Source organism: Microtus ochrogaster, chromosome 10 (genome assembly GCF_000317375.1).
Source record: "Microtus ochrogaster isolate Prairie Vole_2 chromosome 10, MicOch1.0, whole genome shotgun sequence".
Taxonomy (NCBI): Eukaryota; Metazoa; Chordata; class Mammalia; order Rodentia; family Cricetidae; genus Microtus; species Microtus ochrogaster.
Genome location: NC_022016.1, coordinates 59,540,859 through 59,542,162, shown reverse-complemented (window position 1 = coordinate 59,542,162; position 1,304 = coordinate 59,540,859). Strand labels below are relative to the sequence as shown.

At 53.7% G+C, this 1,304-nt stretch overlaps 1 protein-coding gene across 1 annotated transcript in view; it reads right to left on the bottom strand.

Annotated features, from left to right (window-relative positions):
- Dnali1 (dynein axonemal light intermediate chain 1) overlaps positions 1 to 1,304 on the bottom strand; it is a 10,429-nt gene that overhangs the window by 3,761 nt on the left and 5,364 nt on the right. The window contains exons 4-5 of the mRNA XM_005353266.3: positions 713 to 891; positions 276 to 440 (exon numbers count right to left, since the gene is read on the bottom strand). Coding sequence (XP_005353323.2) covers positions 276 to 440; positions 713 to 891 — 344 coding nt within the window. The remainder of the gene's footprint in view (positions 1 to 275; positions 441 to 712; positions 892 to 1,304) is intronic.

Sequence of the window (1,304 nt, the reverse complement as noted above, 5' to 3'; positions counted from 1 at the left end):
AAAAAAATTTAAAAAGAGCTGGGCATGGTGGCACATGCCTGTAATCCCAGCAGTCCAGAGCTAGGAAGAGTGTGAGTTTGAGGCTAACCTGGGCTGCGAGAAAGACCAAGTCTCAAAAATCAAAAAAAAAAAAAAAAAAGAAAAGAAAAGAAAAGAAAAGAAAAGTAGAAAGGAGGGCTGAAGATAGAGTTTCGGGTACAATGGCTGCCTGGTGTTCTTCACGACACTGAATCTCCACTACTCCACAAAAGGAAGCCACAAATGTGCTCTTTTACCTTCAGCTGCTGGTTGGTCCTCTTCAGGAACTGGATCTCCTCATTGTGCTTCTTCTCCTCCACCTGTCGCCTCTCACTCTCCCGCTTCTCAGTGGCCTCGCATTTTGCCTTCTGTTCATTCACTTGCCTCTCCAAATCTCTCTTTTCTGTCTCCAAGTCTGCAATCTGAAGATAGAATGGCCGTCATCCTGGGACATCCCTTTCCTAAGTGGATAGAGTGCTGGGAGAGCCTGGCTGAGGCGGCTTAGGACACTATTGTCCAGCCTAAGACAATGCCAGGGTATGTGCTGCCACCCAGTGGGAAGTCGCCGATTGACATGGAGCGTCCTCAGACAAGACCACCTCCTTACTGAGGCCTTGCACCCTCAGGACCAGGATCCGGCTGCAAAGACAGCTGCATGTCTGGGAGCCATGGGGGCATAGTGAACCCCACTCACTTTCCTCTCCATGTCTGACTTCCCCTGTTCGGCCTGCAGTGCCTTCCTCATGCCGAACGCCACGCTGCTCTCATACAGCGTCTGGTAGGCGGCGATGGTCATGCGGATCTCATCCCGGACGCGCAGCAGCAGCAGCCCTCTCTCTGCACAGTTGATGGTGACCTCCCGGATCAGCTCATCTTCCGCGCGCGCGCGCGCACACACACACACACAGGGAGAGAAGAGGCAGTGGTGAGGGGGCGTGCCCTTTGCCTATGGCAAACCACCCTTCCTCTTCCTCTTGAGAGGCATGGATCTGGGGAAATGACGGCTGGTAAAAGGAAGAGTCCCAGCCTGGCAGTGGTGGTGCAATGCTTTTAATCCCAGCACTCGGGAGGCAGAGGCAGGCAGATCTCTGTGAGTTCGAGGCCAGCCTGGGCTATGAAGCAAGTTCCAGGACAATCAGAGCTAACACAGAGAAACCCTGCCTTAAAAAACAAAGTAGGAGGCCGGGCGGTGGTGGCGCATGCCTGTAATCCCAGCACTCGGGAGGCAGAGGCAGGCGGATCTCTGTGAGTTCGAGGCCAGCCTGGTCTACAAGAGCTAGTTCCAG